At 41.3% G+C, this 15,178-nt stretch overlaps 1 protein-coding gene across 1 annotated transcript; it reads left to right on the plus strand.

Moving 5' to 3' along the window:
- Positions 1 to 4,776: 4,776 nt before the first annotated feature.
- On the plus strand, positions 4,777 to 14,895 carry LOC309568198 (ferritin, middle subunit). Its single transcript, XM_082273833.1, has 4 exons — positions 4,777 to 5,039; positions 11,420 to 11,566; positions 13,797 to 13,922; positions 14,584 to 14,895. The coding sequence occupies exons 1-4, from the start codon at positions 4,938 to 4,940 to the stop codon at positions 14,737 to 14,739; spliced, it is 531 nt and encodes a 176-aa protein (XP_082129959.1). The 5' UTR covers positions 4,777 to 4,937; the 3' UTR covers positions 14,740 to 14,895.
- Positions 14,896 to 15,178: the final 283 nt, after the last annotated feature.

Genomic DNA, 15,178 nt, shown 5'->3' on the forward strand with positions numbered 1-15,178 from the left:
CCGGTAACAATGGCAGACCCACATCAGGCCACAGGCCTGCAAAACCTGCTACATCTTTTCATCACAGAACACAACTGCTGATAAGATCAGTGGACGCGTTTCAGCCTATAAGGCCTTAGTCATAACTAAGTCCTAATGTTATGACTAAGGCCTTATAGACTGAATCAGTAGTTGTGTTCTATGGTGCTTGAATAAAGATTAAGATTTTTTTAAGAGCAACTACCGGTGTGGGGATCATCATTCTACATATGCATTAAGGAGTAAGTAATGCACAGTGCAGGGGTCAGTAATATGTAGCACACAGTTCAGATGTCAGGAGTAAGTAATGCAGAATGCAGTTGTGTTCTATGGTTCTTGAATAAAGATGAAGATTTTTTAAGATCAACTACCGGTGTGCGGATCATCTTTATACATATGCACTTAGTTAAACGGCTGTGGATCGGGCCCCTGGGACCTCGTTTATTGGTAAGCTGTATGGGTGGTAGCACTGCTCCTTCTATTTGTATTACTTAATCATGACCCTTGCAATTTGTCAAGCATACGACTGACCTCTGTGCTCTGCGTAATTATTCCTGACTCCTGCACTCTTTAGTGGTACACATTACATACTACTGATCTCTGCACTTTGTGTTACGCGTTCCTTACCTGACACCTACACTCTGTGTTACATACTTTTGTTCCCTGCACTGTGCATTACAGTATACCTCTGCACTCTCTATTACATATGACTGGCTTCTGGCTTCTGCTTGACTTGCTACTGACCCCTATACTCTGCGCTACCTACTACCAACACTGACCCCTGCAGGAGGGAAGCCAGCAGCACTGCTATGAATTAACCATTGCTGTTACCTTCCCTGTTACCCTAATACTAACTCCTACACTAAAACAAAAAGTATCCTGTATAGACCCCAGGACAAAGTGGTTATAGAGTCAGCTCAAAATTGGCAAAAGGAGAAGATTCTATCAATAGAGAGTGTGCTCGATATAAATTGTATTTATTAGATAAATATCAAATGGATATAGAACACAAAATATTGTGACATTATTCACTGCAACAATGACTAAAGACAAGACAAAACAAAAAACAAAAATTAGACAAGTGGCCGGTACCGGATGCTGCTTGCATCTAGAAGGATATCCGCGGCTGCCGCCAAATGAACACAAAGTTGAGAAGGTCACCCTCTAAATGCAAGTCCCCTTGAAGCTCGAGCTGCATCGAATTGTGGAGGTATATGGGGGAGAACAAAGTTCCTGTTTAAAGTGGAATTAAGGAAAAATGGAATTGGGAATAAAGTTTTGAATAAATCAAGTGTTATTATATTAATTCCATTCCAGGAAAAGTACCAATGGATTCCTCATAAATGTCCACAATGACAGGGTAAATTATCTTCTCATGTAAATGGGCTGATTGAAATCATACATCCACTCCTAACTTGAAATGCAGGCACAGTAACTGTGTATATGTACGTCTGAGACTATAGTAACATTCCACAATATCAGTGATTCATCAACAGAGAGGTGGTTGTATCTGTGACAATGATAGCCGTGACAATGGTAGCTATTGCTACATATATGCAGTCATTTGAAGGGCTCTCACGTATGTAGTTTAACAAATACCTCTGACTGGTGGATAAAGATGTCTTGTCTTTTCCTTTCCAAGGGGTGAGTGAATGCAATGCAAATAAATGCTTAAAGTGGAAGTTCCGATGTTTCCACCTATTCATTGGTAGGGAGAAGGTAGTATAGGGTTCTCCGCATTCTCCGCAGCCCGCCATCTGACAGGGATCCAAGTTGCGGTATCACAGCCACTAAGTGACGTCAACTCGTTTCGCAGGGGAATTGCATAGCTTTGTCTGGACGTTTGATGTCTCCCAGCTGATTCCTTTTAAATCCATCTTTTCAGCTGGGTGTACATCTGATTATATTTAAAGGAGAATCTTCTTTTAGTTAATATTCTCTGTGGGGATAGGCATTAGTATCTGGCGAGAAAACCATTAATGTCTTTTTAAAGAAACAAAGTCCTATTCATGACAATCAAAGAGCAGTAATTGTCGGTATGTTGTATCAGGAAATACAATGCAATCAAAAAATGGTAAGAGAGTGCAGGGCTTAGACTGGGGATGAAAAAATTGGTTTCAACAAAAAAAACTAACAAAACAGAACAAAAAAACAACAAAAGACAAAAACATTTATAAGGACACATGTGAATACACAAACAGTAAACACTCACGGAGGGCACATAACTCCTACATTAAACCTCCCTTATGTCCTCATATTAACTACTACACTAACCCTCCTTTTTATCCTCATACTAACCCCTACACTAACACTCCTTTTTATCCTCATACTAACCCCTACACTAACCCTCCCGGTTACTCTAATACTAACTCCTACACGGAACACACAGGGCCGGCGCTCCCACTAGGCGAACTAGGCAGTCGTCTAGGGCGCACTGCTGCTTAGGGGGCGCAGCCACACCCACTGGTTTCCCTACTAGCCTGGCTGCCACCCTAGGGTGACCAGACGTCCACGGTGCATCGTGAACTGGAGCAGGGGGGCGTCATAGTTTCCGCTTGGGCTGCCTCCGGAGGGGAAAGGGGGGGAGATGGGGATTAGAGTGCTGCCTGATTACAAAGAGCCAAGTTCTTCTGCTTACCTGGTGGGGAGGTTGTCATACGAAGTCCCGCCTCCTGGACCAGCTCCTACCTATGATAGACAGAACACTGGTGACGTCTATCATAGGAGATGGTCCAGGAGGCGGGACTTCTTATGACAGCGCCAGCGCTTGGGTAAGCAGAAGAACTTGGCTTTTTGTAATCATGCAGCCCTCTAATCCCCATGCACTGGTCAGTCTGCATTGTTGGGGGCACCGGTCAATCTGCATTGGATGGGGGCACTGGTCACTCTGCATTAATGGGGGCACTGGTCACTCTGCATTAACGGGGGCACTGGTCACTCTGCATTGGATGGGGGCACTGGTCACTCTGCATTGGATGGGGACACTGGTCCCTCTACATTGGATGGGGGCACTGGTCACTCTGCATTAATGGGGGGCACTGGTTACGCTGCATTAATGGGGGCACTGGTCACTCTGCATTAATGAGGGGCACTGGTTACGCTGCATTAATGGGGGCACTGGTCATGCTGCATTGGATGGGGGCACTGGTCACTCTGCATTGGATGGGGGGCACTGGTCATGCTGCATTAATGGGGGCACTGGTCATGCTGCATTGGATGGGGGCACTGGTCACTCTGCATTGGATGGGGGCACTGGTCACTCTGCATTAATGGGGCACTGGGCAAGTATAGGAGGATTATGGGGAATGCATGGAGTGTGCCGCGAGTATAGGAAAATAGAGAATTTTTTTTTTATTTATTGGGGGGGCGCAAGTAGCTGGTCTTGCCTAGGGCGCAGAATAGTCTAGCACCGGCCTTGGGAACACATCTGTAGCCCTAATACTAACTTTCATACTTTCCCTTTGCTCACTAAATCCTTAGTGCCTAAATTAACTGTAGATAGATAGATAGATAGATAGATAGATAGATAGATAGATAGATAGATAGATAGATAGATAGATAGATAGATAGATAGATAGATAGATAGATAGATAGATAGATAGATAGATAGATAGATAGATAGATAGATAGATAGATAGATAGATAGATAGATAGATAGATAGATAGATAATTAGCATCCTACATTTAGAGGGGAGATCCAGTCTGGGCAATTATAATACATTACAAATAGGGTAGCTGCTGACTTTGAATAAATGGACACTTACCTGTTCAGGGACCCAGCGCTGTCCTCATCCGGGCTGGTTCTTCACTAGCCTTTGGTCCCTGGTGTCAACATCCTAACTGTGGGCAGCCAGCTAAACAGCTTTCGGCTTCACAGCCAACCGCCCGCTCCACTTTCTGAATGGTCCCGCAGTCTTTTAGTACCTGTAACGTACTCCAGAAGACTGCAGGGAGGTAGGGGTGAAGGAGAACTTCCGATGGGATCACTGAGGCGATCCCAGTGACAGTGGGAGTTGGTACCTGTCAAAGTTATGTACCCGCACCCTCCCCCCAAAAAATAAAAAATAACATACCAAATATAGAAGAGGTGGAGGGGGGTGAGGACTTAAAGCAGAACTTCCCCTTTTCGGTGGAGTTCCAGTTTAAGTATCTTTATCCTCTTTCCTGGTTGTGTTGGCAGAGCACACAGTGGTAGCACAGTAAGGCCATGTTAAGCAGGAGCAGTGAGACAGATATTCTGATGATATTATTATAATTAGGTGGCTTCATTCATACTTTCCTCTCTCAGCTACTCTAAAATAGCACTGCAACATACCGTAATCAATTTTTATTACGTAATTTATGCCTGATTTTTTTGATGGGTGTCCTTCAGTATCAGTAGATTATTTGAAAAACAGTCTTTGAAAATCAATCACCAAATTCTGAAATGCTGTTTGCTGCCTATATTTGTGTATAATTGTTATGATATGAGCCAACCTAATTTATTAATTCAGTGGATCTGAACAGGACTTTTTCTCCATGCAATCTCCAAATGTAACTCTGTGTTACATTTAAATATAAAAGTTGGCTAATGCTAAAATGAAAAGGTAATGTTTTTTTCATGAACTTCCCTCTACTGTTCTTTCCTGTCCAAGGACAAACAGTCTTGCGAAACAGCAAGCTTTATGTGATTGGTTTCTAGTAGATGATGTAAGTGAAGGGAGGGAGTGCAGTCCCCAGACTCTCGGGCTGGTTGCCTATATATACAGAGCTCCTTTCTCCTGTGATCAAATCTACTCCTGACTCTGAGCAGAGTTCTTGCTTCAACAGTGCTTGAACGGAACCCTCTCTGAGTCGTTCGCTTTTTTTCCAAACATCTTCCAATTATTGCTGATTTTCTGTGACTTTTTTGCGCCACTCAAAACCACCGAAACACCGAAATGGACTCCCAGGTGCGCCAGAACTTCCACCGCGACTGCGAGGCTGCCATCAACCGTATGTTGAACTTGGAGCTGTACGCCTCCTACACCTACTCCTCCATGGTAAGGATTTTGGTTATGTTTGCTTTTATTTTTTAAGCTATTGTATATAAGACATATTTCCTACTGTGCTTTCCTTACATCTATATCTTGTATTTTATGTAGCTTATTGTGGTCAGCATTAGACAATTTTGCATACTACATCATTTATGCTACTACGAGACCTATCATCTTTTTTCTTTTTTCTTTTTTGAAAATGTATTTTTATTGAAAAATTGAAATATATAGGTACAGCAATTTATCTAAATATTGTACAGAGAAAGTTAGCTTCCCCCCTGTATCCCTACCCCCCTCCCCCTCCCTTTACTTGTTCCTACCATTGGATCTTACCTATTGTCAGTATGATCCTATTGGGGTCTATACAGTAGGTATTACTGTTCCTATATATGTTTAAATTGATTCAACATCAACCTGTATTTGTTGGAATACTTATTAAGCTTACGTTTCCATATGCCATCTATGTATGTTTAACATTCTTGAAGTCATTGGGAATGCAATGAATAATTTGTTATACTTTTGAAACTTTAATAAAAAAAAATTAAAATGAAAAAAAAAAAAAAAAGAAATGTATAGGTACAAAAGATAGCCTTTGGGCATTTCCTGGCTAATTAATACAAAAAACACAGAACTACTAATAACACATCATATTATAGAACACACATAAAAAAAAAAAAAAAAAAAAAAGAAAGTAACACACCTTCTATACACCGCGCTCTGTTGTTCTCTTATAAAATCACTTCAAAGGTTGATGAATTATAAGGAGATTCCTGTTTCCTCTCAACCATCAGAATAATGTAAAGGAAGAATATTAATTGATATTTAAAATCCTACCTGAACAAATGTAAGACCTATCATCTTTTTAAGCACAATTACATGCATTTATTTATTTCATTTATTATATTTGTATTTGACTTTAAAATAACATATGTAGAAAAAAAAATAAATGGTGCGTTATTTAGGCAAATAAATAACATGCATACACAAATGAATTCCTTGTACTATCCTGTATAACACTGCGCTCAGTGATACCATACATATGCAGTGAACGAGATATAATAAATTTCCAAAAGGGAGGTGAAAAAAAACAAAGGTGAAAAAAAAACTTAGTTTTGATAGTCCACTCTATAGATAAAATCTTTCAGGTGAAGATAAAAAACGTAATGGCCATTCATAAAATACAAAACTATGTATTAGAAAGCCATCACCCGACACCTCTGGGTGCAATGCCTGCTCACCTTAAATTTATACCCATTACAGGTTTTGCTGCTCCTTTGACTTGTAATGGGTCTAAATTTAAGGTGGACTATTAGAACTAAAAAAGTTTTTTTCACCTTAGTTTTGGGTGTTTATTATCACTCTTTGTTCACTGCATATGTATGGTATCACTGAGCGCAGTGTTATACAGGATAGTACAAGGAATTAATTTGTGTATTCATGTTATTTATTTGCTTGAACAGCGCACCATTTATTTTTTCATCAATTCCCTCTGAGTGGTAGGTGTTTACCATTGGCAGTGGTGCACCAGTTCCTTTCAATTGCACTATTTCATTTAAAATTTAATATATTATTTATTCACTAGTTTACATAGGAGCACATAAGTAATTTTATATTATATAAAATACTGTATGTACTGTGTGTAATAAAACTAGATCCTTGTCTTAAATATAAAACATTTTTATAAACTATACCAACATGGCACTTTAAGTTCTGTTCCCAGCAGATGAAGTTCCATAAGCTGGATACAAGTATAGCAAGGTCAGATGACACTTTCAGCACCAAGACCCATCTGGAGGTGTCATTAAAGTCTATTTTTTTTTATTTTTTTTTATAAATAACAAACATGTTATACTTACCTGTTTTATGTAATGGTTTTGCACAGAGTGGCCTGGTCCCTCTTTGGTGCTCCGGGCCCCTCCCAACTGTTGAGTGCCCCCACAGCAAGCAGCTTACTATGGGGGCACCTGAGCCCAGCCTCAGCTCTCTGTGTCCATTCAGATATGGAGCCATGACCCGGACCGCCCCCTCTCTCTCCTGATTGGCTGACTGACTTTGATTGACAGCAGCGTAAGTCAGTTGCGCTGTTGTCTCAGCCAATGAGGAGGGGAGTCCCTGGCAACTGAGAAACTCCTGCAACATCCCTGGATAAAGATGGGCTAAGATAAGTATTAGGGGGGCTGAGGGGGGCTGCTGTACACAGAATGTTTTTTTTATCTTAATGCTTAGAGTGCAATAGAATAACAAAAATAAAACCTTTTGCCTTTACAATCCCTTTAACTTTGTATTGACACCCGCAGCGGTTCAGAGAGGAATGTGAACAGCCTGCGATTTATCTGTGATGTAGGAACCCGCACAGGATTCGAGCTGGGTCCTGTATCGCATATGTGTGAAACCAGCCTTAAATATAGACCAGCATATTATACTAAGAAGATAAGGGCTCCATTCACAGAACCAGACTGCATGCGGTATTTACGTGTTTTATCAAATACCACATGCAATCCTGATCACTATTGCTTCAAACGGTATTTAGGACTGGTTCCCACCACAAATACGCACTCCAGATCCGTTCCAGATGCATTTCTGCATGTGCATTTTAATGTGTTTTTGGCGCATTAGGGTGAGTTTTTGATACGTTTTTTGCTTTCTTCTTTTTTCCTGTTTTTTTTTTTCTCACTGTACTGGGATCCGGTGCGTTTGTGATGCATTCCAGTACATTCCCATGTGTTGTTGATGCATTTTACTGTATTCCAGTACAGTCCAGTGCAGGAAAAATGCAGCATGTTCTACTTTTTCTGGAACTGGAAAGCCCTGAAACGAATTACACTGGTGTGAATTATGCCATTGGAAACCATATAACCTACTTTCCATGCGTTTTTGATGCAGAAAAAAAACACACTGGACTGCATGTGGTTTGAACTGGCCCTTACCGCATAAAGAAAAAATGCCTCATAAATACCATACAAAACAGGGGTGAATGTTGATTCACAATAAAAAAGAAAAAATGCATGCAGTGAGTAAGTAGTGGTCCCGGCATGCATTATATAAGGAGTCGGCATTCTTAACTACCAGTAAACAACCAATGAGTTATCAGCTGTCAGCGGGATTCCACTGCATTTTTTTTTATTTAATCTTTTTGTCTGCATTTTTTTTTTTTTTTTACACTCAGCTGTTGACAGCTGATGACTCATTGGTTGTTAAGAAGTGGCGCGCTGCTGCTTGACATGACAGTTACTGGTTGTTAGGGACGCACGCTCGGACCGCTCCTTACTGTAAAATAGCGCTTTGTGAATGGAGCCCACTGTACTTTGTTGAGATTCTGCTTGCAGAGTATTTAACAATAGAAGATCTGCCAGTATGGTTGTGCAATCACCTGTTGGCACATAGTGGAAGCCTCTGTCATCTGACCTGGCATTCACTCCAAAGTATTTATTGGTATTACTCAACACTTTATAATTATGTGTGGAACACTTTTCTAGTAAACCAGCAGTTTTCAGTAAATCACATGCAGTTTTGTGTCAGAGGACTTAGACATTTCCAGCACCAGCCCAGCATTGTGTAATTCAGTTCCTAATTGATTGTTCCCGATGAAAGATTGGCCTGTCTATTCATACACTTAAAACATTAATTATCAAGAAGAGTTAGTGTTATGACATGAGTCATAATTAAATAAAAATGTCCATGGATGCGTCTACAGATGGATAAACAGTTGTTTCTCTTTTGTTAGGTGACGTACATTATTAAAGCGGAGTTCCACTCAAAAGTGGAAATTCCGCTTATCTGTCTCCTCCCCCCCTCCGGTGCCACTTTTGTTGGGCCTTGGGTATGTCAGAAGTTCGGCACCCTCCTCCTCCCTCCTCTTTCATCTGCATCCAGGCCAGTAACCGAGCACAACTCGCTTCGCACATGTGCAGTAGGGACCCGGCCGTGAAGCCGCAAGCCTTCACTGACAGGTTCCGTTACCAGCAATGGCGGCAGCAGCATCCGACAGCCGATGGATTCCAGGACAGGTAAGTTTCCTAATATTAAAAGTCAGCAGCTACAGTATGTGTAGCTGCTGACTTTTAATTTTTGGAGGGGAGGCAGGAACATCGCTTTAAAGACAACACTCTATTTGCACAATTGCTGCTCATGTTTTTCTGACGCCAGTGGTTCTGGTCTGCAGTACTTGCAGACAAAGGGCAATATATATTGTAGCATTTCACTGGAAAGGAACCAAAATCTGGTTGATTCTGATTATTGCGCAAAATAGGATCAACGTTTTTGTGGTCATTAGTACTGTGAGAACTTCCTTTTTTTAGGTTCTGAGAAAATGACTGAGCGCCAATTTTCCACAAACTGCTTATCCAACAATATAAGAAATGAGGAAGTTTATGCTTTTTTTTTTTTTTAACCACATATAATGTGACGCATTTTCTGTTTTTGCTTACTGCTATTAATGATTAATCCTTCCTTATCACCCTTATACAATTTCAAGTACAAAGTTTGATTAGGAATACTTGACATAAAGTAACAGTGATTACTAACTCTGCTTGGATAACTGAAAGCAATTTCATACTGTTATTTAGTAAGGCCCTGTTCACACCTGAGCATATTTCAGCTCCTAAAACACTCATCTCTGAAGTCTCAAAATGCCCAACAAGTAAAATCCTATTCATTTCAATGGCCCCTGTTTACATCTGAGCATTTTGTCACCTGAAGCAAAACGCCTGAAGCTCAAAAAAGTACATGAGCTTCTTTTTTGGCAGATTACAAGTGCTTTTGTTAGATGTCAATGCCTGCTTCCAAACACCTGCACAAAACTCCTCAAAAAACACCTGAAAAAGGCCTGAAAAAAGTCAGAAAGAAGCCCCCCAAAAAAGCCTGAAAAACGCCCAAAAAATGCCTGAAAATGATACGCTCAGGTGTGAATGGAGCCTTAAGCCTAGTACACACACAACGAATTTGCGCCGACCGGTCGTCCATCTTTTGTCCAGAGTGGTGTTTTGTTGGTTGGAATGTGCCTAGACGGCACACGAATTTTCTCAGCCAACAAAATTCTACTTCAGAAGTGATGTCATGTGTTGGTTTGCTTTCTTTGTGTTCTTTCTTCCTTGAGCATGCCCAGTCTTGCTCATAAGATTTTTCCCTGTCGAAATCTGTACTGACTGCACGAGAATCGGCCGCGTTTTGACGGACGGAGGACAAAAATTTTATAGCCTGCACACCAGATTTTTTTCGGCCGAAAAGTCGGAGTCGGTTGTCGGAAGCATCATACTAACAAGCCGAAAATCGGCAGATCGGTCGTCGGACGAAAATTCGACTCGTGTGTACGGGCCTTAATAGAACAAATGGAGGTGCATTTGGAAGTGGCAGGTCTTCTGTCCCAAAGTGAACCTCTGACATCTAAAATAATTTTCCTACGGATGCTTCATGCCAATGGTTGCTTGCAGTTCAGCTACATTTTCTTAAAGGGGTTGCAAACTTAGTTGCACCACTTTTACCTATAGACAAGCCTATAATACGGCCTACCTGTAGGTACTGTGAATATCTCCTAAACATGTACAGTTTAGGAGATATTCAGAGTGCGTGCAGTCGATGACATTATCGGCGCATACGCTCTGAAGGTCCAGTTTTCAGTACCGAAAATCTGCTGAAAACTCCAAATCATCAAACTCTCCAACTACGTCACTTCCGGTGACTTTCCAGCAGCAATAATTCGAGATTTAGACACGTTGGTGTTATGACAGAACACCAGCAGCGTATACACTACAGTACACGAGATAATGAGTGGATATTGTTGGTCCGCCCGCTACTAACCAACAACATGGCCACCTCCAAGGCGGCAACAACATTTTTTCTCCTAACCCGTGTTCTTTCTAAATTGTAGTGTATACGCTGCTGGTGTTCCGTCAAAACAACTCACCGAAATCTCTAATTATTGCTACTGAAGAGTCACCAGAAGTGACGTGGTTGGAGATTTTGGCGAGTTGGAGTTTTTGGCAGAACCCTGGACCTTCAGAGCCAGCGCCGGAGTGCGCGGGAGTGACGTCATCGCTCCCTCAGCCACTTCTGTAGTCGGGGGCCCGCGAACCCAGAAGGAGGCCCGCGGGAAGATGTCAGCCGTCTAAGGGCTTTGTTCAAAGGTGAGTTTCTCAAAATTTGCTAGTATACGATGCATACTAGCACAATATGGCATTGACTTGGGGTATTTCTTTTATTTTTTTACCACCAGCTGTTTACAACTGCTTTAGGAATACGTGGCAATAGACAGACATCTATCTCTCACAAAGAACAATAAAACGCACAACTCCACAAATATAAGATATTATTATGTGTTACATGATGCAGATTTTTGAGCTTTTTAGGTACATTTTTGCATTAAACCTTAATCTCCTTTCTGTCCTCAGTATGCCTTTTTCGATCGTGATGATGTGGCCCTTCACAATGTGGCTGAGTTCTTCAAGGAGCACAGTCATGAAGAGAGGGAGCATGCTGAAAAGTTCATGAAATATCAAAACAAGCGTGGGGGACGCGTTGTCCTGCAGGACATCAAGGTAAGAATGACCCATAGTTTCAGACCTGCAGACACTAATGTTTGAAAAAAAAAAAATAACGTATTTTCATGGCTTTGGGAAGAGACGTGTCTTTTATGCTGGTGATGTGCCCTTGTCAGTGATGAGCCAGAATCCAGTGATCAGATAGGGCTCCTCTTATTGCACATATGTTGTACAGATAACATGACAGCGCCTAGGAGTAGTTTCCAGAGGGCTGGAGCAGAGTATTAGGCCCATGTTTTTAGAACAGCTCTGTGTTTCCTAATTCAGGAAAACTGTCAATAACACACACACATTGTCACTATGTAAAGATGGCAAGAAGTTAATTACTATTATTATTATTATTATTATTTTTTTTTTTATCAAACATTCGTTGCTCGAATCTCAAAAATAATTCATACACAGTGAGCAAATTGTTCAATAGTTTTTGTAAGAGATTCATGCCTGTTTCTTCAGCTGCATCCAACGGCCGAATGCAGTATGGGATTTTGAAATACCTCAATGAAAAAACTATACCTCATTTTTGCCACTAGATGGAGCTTTAGATACAGGAAAACATTTTCCTACTACAGGGGTCTTCAGACGGCCCTCCAGTTGTTCAGGAACTACAATTCCCATCATGCTTAGTCATGTCTGTGATGATTGAAGTTTTACAATGGCTCATGGGATGTGTAGTTCCGCAACAGTAGAGGGTCGTAGTTTGAGGATCCCTGTCCTACAACAATGATGAGACATTTCATTGAGCTTGCACAGAGGTTTCTGACATTTGTGCACCAAATGTTTTATGAGGCTACATTCACATCTAGCCACCTTCTCTGTGCCACGAATGTTCAGGCACAGCATCCTATTCATTTGAATAGACTGCTGTACCTGGGGAAACACAGGACAAAGGACTCTGCACCTTTTCAAAATTGCAGCCACAATGAAACCACATGGGGCTTTTGCACCATCTTATATCATGCCCCAGAAAATGCACTGCATTTTCCGATGCATGGGGGTACCATTAAGAATTAGAGTTTAAGAATTAATGGTATACCTTTGAATAATCGCACACCTTCAGCCCCGGAAGGTTTTACCCCCCTTAATGACCAGGCCATTTTTTGCGATACGGCACTGCGTTACTTTAAGTGACAATTGCACAGATGTGCCATGCTGTACCCAAATAAAACGTGTGTCCTTTTTTCCCACAAATAGAGCTTTCTTTTGGTGGTATTTGATCACCTCTGCGGTTATTTTTTTGCGCTATAAACAAAAAAACACCAACAGTTAAAACACAGCCAATAAAATGTAAAAAATCAAATGTATTCATCAATTTAGGCCAATATGTATTCTGCTACATATTTGTTGTTAAAAAATCCCAATAAGTATATATAGATTGGTTTGCGCAAACCTTATATCTTATGTCTACAAACTATGGAATAGATTTATGGAATATTTCAATTTTTTATTTTTATTACTAGTGATGGAGGCAATCAGCAATTTTTAATGGGACTGCGACATTGCAGTGGACAAATCTGACACACCCGTGACACTTTTTGGGGACCAGTGACACCATTACAGTGATCAGCGCTAACTGTCACTGTACTAATGACACTGGCAGAAAAGGGGTTAACAGCAGGAGCGAAAAAAGGGTTAAGTGTGCTCCTAGGGAAAGCTTTATAACTGTGTGTGGGGTGGCCTAACTGGAGGAAGACAGAGATCTGTGTTTATGCTTAGCAGAATAGCATCTTCGTTGCTTACATAGGCAGACCGCCGTTCTGCCTCTCCTCTGAACGATCAGCGGGTCCCGGCGGACCTTGCGTCCTCCCGACTAACTGATTGGCTCCCGCTGTGTCCAATCAAAACAGGAGCTGGTCGTCGGTGGCACGCGCCCACCCCAGACCCAGAGCACAAACCAATGTACAGGTAAGTCGGTTCACGCAGAAGGGCCGCCCCACCACAGTAAATCTGCGTGGGCTGGTCCTTAGGTGGTTAAATGACATTAATAAATAAGTGCACACCTGCGCATCGGCTAAAGGGCAGTGTGTTTTGCCTGTGGATGCAGGAACGTGCACAATTTACACGCATTCCTGCAACCGCATAAGTGTGAACCTAGCCTAAATAGACCCCTAAGGCACAAAAAGGCTTGTGTAGCAATTATATATGTTATATATATGTTATATTATGAATAAATATAATTTACACAGTTAGATAAATATTTTGGATTTTAAGACTATGTTTTCTTCTTTAGAAACCAGAGCTTGATGAATGGGGTAACACCCTGGAGGCCATGCAGGCTGCTCTGCAGCTGGAGAAGACCGTGAACCAGGCTCTTCTGGACCTGCACAAGCTGGCTACGGACAAAGTTGACCCCCATGTAAGTATCTGCTCAACATGCTAATGAGTTGAATGTCAGTATAGCTCTTTATTTTATATATTCCATCATCTTTAAAAAATAGCAAGTGATACCGATGACTCCTTATACCTTAATACAACATTTCGGGTCCTTACAACATTTTCTTAAAAAAGAAGCATGGTCAAATCTCTTTTGGCCATACTTCTCATGTGGGTCACAGGAATTTACTTACTTGTGCTCTCCTGTGACCGAAAATCAGCCGACAGCGGGCTAAAGCCTGACTTCACAGAACCTGCTCCAGTCTCTGGAAGGATCCTGAATTTTATCCAGCCTCTGAAAGCCTGAGCCAGACGCTTCCACCCCCTCTCTTGCTAGGCGCTTCAGTGAGTGCTGGAAGGGCAGAGCAAAGAGACGGCAAGTGACAGTAACCATTGTTTGCTCAGTGAAGACCAAGAGCGGTCTCTCTCTCTCCGAAAAAGGCTGGTCTATATTTAACATGAATTCTAACAATAAAATGAAAAATGCAAATCACCAAACACACATAGTTGCATTGGTGCAGTAGGAGGAAAGCAACAGGTTAATCAGGAACTAATCTTCTATCTTGTATTTTATTAAAGTCTTAGCACCTTTAAGAATGAGTAAAACCTAAAAGGCATTTAACCAGAACCGTTTTATTTCTTAGCTGTGTGATTTCCTGGAATCTGAATATCTGGAGGAACAGGTGAAGGATATTAAACGCTTTGGAGATTTCATCACCAACCTGAAACGCCTTGGGTTGCCCGAGAACGGCATGGGCGAGTACCTGTTTGACAAGCATAGCGTGAAAGAGAGCAGCTAAGCTGTGTACCACCCATGAGGATCCAACCAGTCTACTTTCCATCTGTGTGACATCATTTAACATGTATCTCTCTTAAACCTTCTGTGATCCTATGTTTAATAATGCAGCAGTAGCTGTGCTTGTCAACAAGTTTCTAATAAAGTCTTTCAGCATGTATATTTATTGCAGTTGGTGTTCATAGATCTCGAAAGAAGAGATTTTACCATTTAATTTCATTTTTTTTTCTTATGTGCTTACAATACTTTCCAAAAATTCTATACCCAAGACTGGACCACTTTGAACCTAGATGTGGCCTTATGATTTGTGTGGGGGCAAAATAAAATATTTCCAACATGCACCTTACTAGAAACTACCACAGTGGATAGGGTGCTACAGCAGTTAACTTTTGGCATTATATGAAAAACATGTAAAATGTGTCACCAGCACAACTTGAGTCCTG

This window comes from Pelophylax lessonae, assembly GCF_965119305.1.
Source record: "Pelophylax lessonae genome assembly, chromosome: 12".
NCBI lineage: Eukaryota > Metazoa > Chordata > Amphibia > Anura > Ranidae > Pelophylax > Pelophylax lessonae.

Bases quoted from the DNA above. Each gene is read 5' to 3' on its own strand.
- LOC309568198 (XM_082273833.1), top strand. From the start codon at position 4,938: ATGGACTCCCAGGTGCGCCAGAACTTCCACCGCGACTGCGAGGCTGCC. The intron at 5,040-11,419 runs GTAAGGATTTTG...TTCTGTCCTCAG, and splicing joins CCTACACCTACTCCTCCATG to TATGCCTTTTTCGATCGTGA. The intron at 13,923-14,583 runs GTAAGTATCTGC...TTTATTTCTTAG, and splicing joins CGGACAAAGTTGACCCCCAT to CTGTGTGATTTCCTGGAATC.